The sequence below is a fragment of the Microtus ochrogaster genome, linkage group LG1 (genome assembly GCF_000317375.1).
Source record: "Microtus ochrogaster isolate Prairie Vole_2 linkage group LG1, MicOch1.0, whole genome shotgun sequence".
Classification (NCBI taxonomy): Eukaryota; Metazoa; Chordata; class Mammalia; order Rodentia; family Cricetidae; genus Microtus; species Microtus ochrogaster.
Window position 1 is genome coordinate 57,485,390 of NC_022027.1, and position 2,558 is coordinate 57,487,947.

General features: G+C 33.5%; 1 protein-coding gene across 1 annotated transcript in view; it reads left to right on the top strand.

Moving 5' to 3' along the window:
• The window catches only part of Ccdc18 (coiled-coil domain containing 18), a 113,988-nt gene that overhangs the window by 1,917 nt on the left and 109,513 nt on the right, over positions 1-2,558 (top strand). The window contains exons 2-3 of the mRNA XM_026785039.1: positions 313-484; positions 1,897-2,055. Of these exons, the coding sequence (XP_026640840.1) occupies positions 313-484; positions 1,897-2,055 (331 nt within the window). The remainder of the gene's footprint in view (positions 1-312; positions 485-1,896; positions 2,056-2,558) is intronic.

Below are 2,558 nucleotides of genomic sequence, written 5' to 3' on the forward strand. Positions count from 1 at the left end.
ATAAACAAAATGAAGCAAAACCCAAACATCTTTAACATATCAGGAATCAGTATAAACTATATATTCATAATTTTTATTAATCTTTCATTATTGTAGCTGCTTTTTTTCCACTCCTGAAGTAAAGGAGATTCAGGAAATAGATTGACAAGTGTTTATGTGCTTATTTGGGACTGGGCAGTCAGGCAAAAGAAAATCTCTACCTCTGTTTACAGTTATGCTCATAGCTGTGGATCTAATTTCTGATTAGTATATGCAGAAATTTGTGGTGAAAACTATTGTCAGACTGAAGTATAATTTTTCTTTGTTCTGTAGTGTTAGTCCAAGTGAAAATTCTGATTATGTCTGCAATCCTTCAAGATCTGAAAGGCTTATTTTGGAAGAGCTTACTCAACCTAGCCGCCTGGGACTTTTAAAGTATCCACCTTATAAGAAAGTTTGTAAAATGTCTGGTAGTACTGATTATCAAAAGAAGACAAGAGATAAGGTTATTATTTTTTATACCTATTTAAAATGATTTTTCTTTGCATGTTATCCGTAGTCTTTGACTACAGTGTTTGAGATGGGAATATAATTGTTCTTTTTCAGTACTATTATATGTGCATGAGTGTTTTGCCTGCAGTTATGTCGTGGAGGTAAAAAGTGGGTATTGGATCTCTTGCAACCAGGTTATAGATAGTAACTTCGCATTGTGAGCTTCTATGTGGATGCTAGGAATTGAATCAGGGTCCTTCAGAAGAGCAACCAGTGTTTTCATTGTTGGGCCATCTCCCCAGCTCCATAATTGTACCTTTTACATCCTAATCTTTCATGCAGTGAAAACTCTGCAGTTAGGAGGAAAACTGAGTTTTCCAATATATTTGTTATGGAGAAATTGTTAGTTTATATTATTTAAATAAGAAAATATGAAGTATGAGAGTTTTTGTATAAAGAGAAAAGGCAATTGAGTAATTATTTATATATGTTTGGAACCACTAGAAAGCTAAACTATAAAGTTAAAGTAAGATGTCAGGCAGGTCGTGGCTCATGTCTATAATGCTAGCACTTCACAGACTGAGGTAGGAGAATTGCTTTGAGTACCTCATAAATTGGGCATGATGACTTTGTCCAATAACCCTGGTACTCAAGAGTTAGAGGCAGAGCCAGGCAGTGGTTGCACACGCCTTTAATTCCAGGCCGAGGCAGGCGGATCTATGGGAGTTCAAGGACAGTCTAGTCTACAGAGCAAGTTCCAGGACAGCTAGGACTGTTACAGAAAGAAACCCTGTCTTGAAAATCATAAAACAGTAAAAAACAAAACAAAGAGAGGCAGGAGGATTAGAAGTTTATAGTCATTCTTGCATATATAAGGAATTTGAGGTCAACCTGGGTTAGAGAACTTGTCTCAAAAAAAAGTTAATCTGAAAAACAGTTACTAAGGATGGCAGGATGTATTTTTATATGCTTTTTCTTTTATGTAGCTTGACTTTATAGTCTATACATATATGTTCCTCAAAATTTTGAAAATAACATTGAAAATGTATTATAAGATATATTTAACAGCATAGTAAAATACATGCATAAGTTAAAGAATATTTTGTCTCATCTTGGTTGGCATATGTATTTCTCCATATTCTCTTCTGTATGCAGGGTAGCTGTGAGTATCTTTAGGTGCAGAAATACAAAGATTTCTATCATATTTATACTCAGGAGTGATACTGTTGATTCTTTTGCCAGTGTATACTTAATTTGTACTACTACAAGTGGAAAGGAATGTTGTCTCTCTTTTGTTTTTATCAATATTCACTAATGTTCATTGCGCTGAGTTCAATGATTTTAATGGTAATTGTTGCCGTTTTCTATTAATTATATATAAACATCAAAGAATTTAATGTACATTGTTATTTTCTTCTTTTTCAGGTTTCTTTTTCATCTGCTTCTATGGATCAAGAGGTTAAAAGCCTTCGAGAGAAACTTAATAAACTTAGGCAACAGAATGCTTGTTTGGTCACCCAGAATCATTCCCTGATGACGAGGATGGAGTCTGTGCACTTTGAACTTACACAGTCAAAAGCAAAAGTATGTTTTTTGATCTGTTAAGAGAATATTTGTAATATTTTATGGTTTGTAAATGGAAAATATTTATATTGCCTATATAGTAGGCAGGAAATTTTATATGTTACTTGAATGTTAACAAGGAATGAAATCATTATACTATCTGAAGATAATTTAGGAGAACTTTTAATTTTTTTTTTCCATGAGCATAAATTTTTATTTAGAACTTTTAATTTTTTTACTTGGATAAGTCAACTTTTTAAAAACTGATAGAAACTTAGAAAGCAGAAAAAGAAGGGGCGCTTAATGGTTAGAGAACCCAGGTTCATTTCCCAGCACCCACATAATGGCACACAACTGTCTGCAACTACAGTTCAGGCTATTTTCTATGCCCTCCGAGGGACCAGGCATTCATGTGCTGGACAGATGGACACACAGGCAAATCACCCATACACATAAAATAAAGGTAAATCTTTTTTTTTTTTTTTTTTTTTTTTTTTTTTTCTCTGTGTAGCTTTGATTGTCCT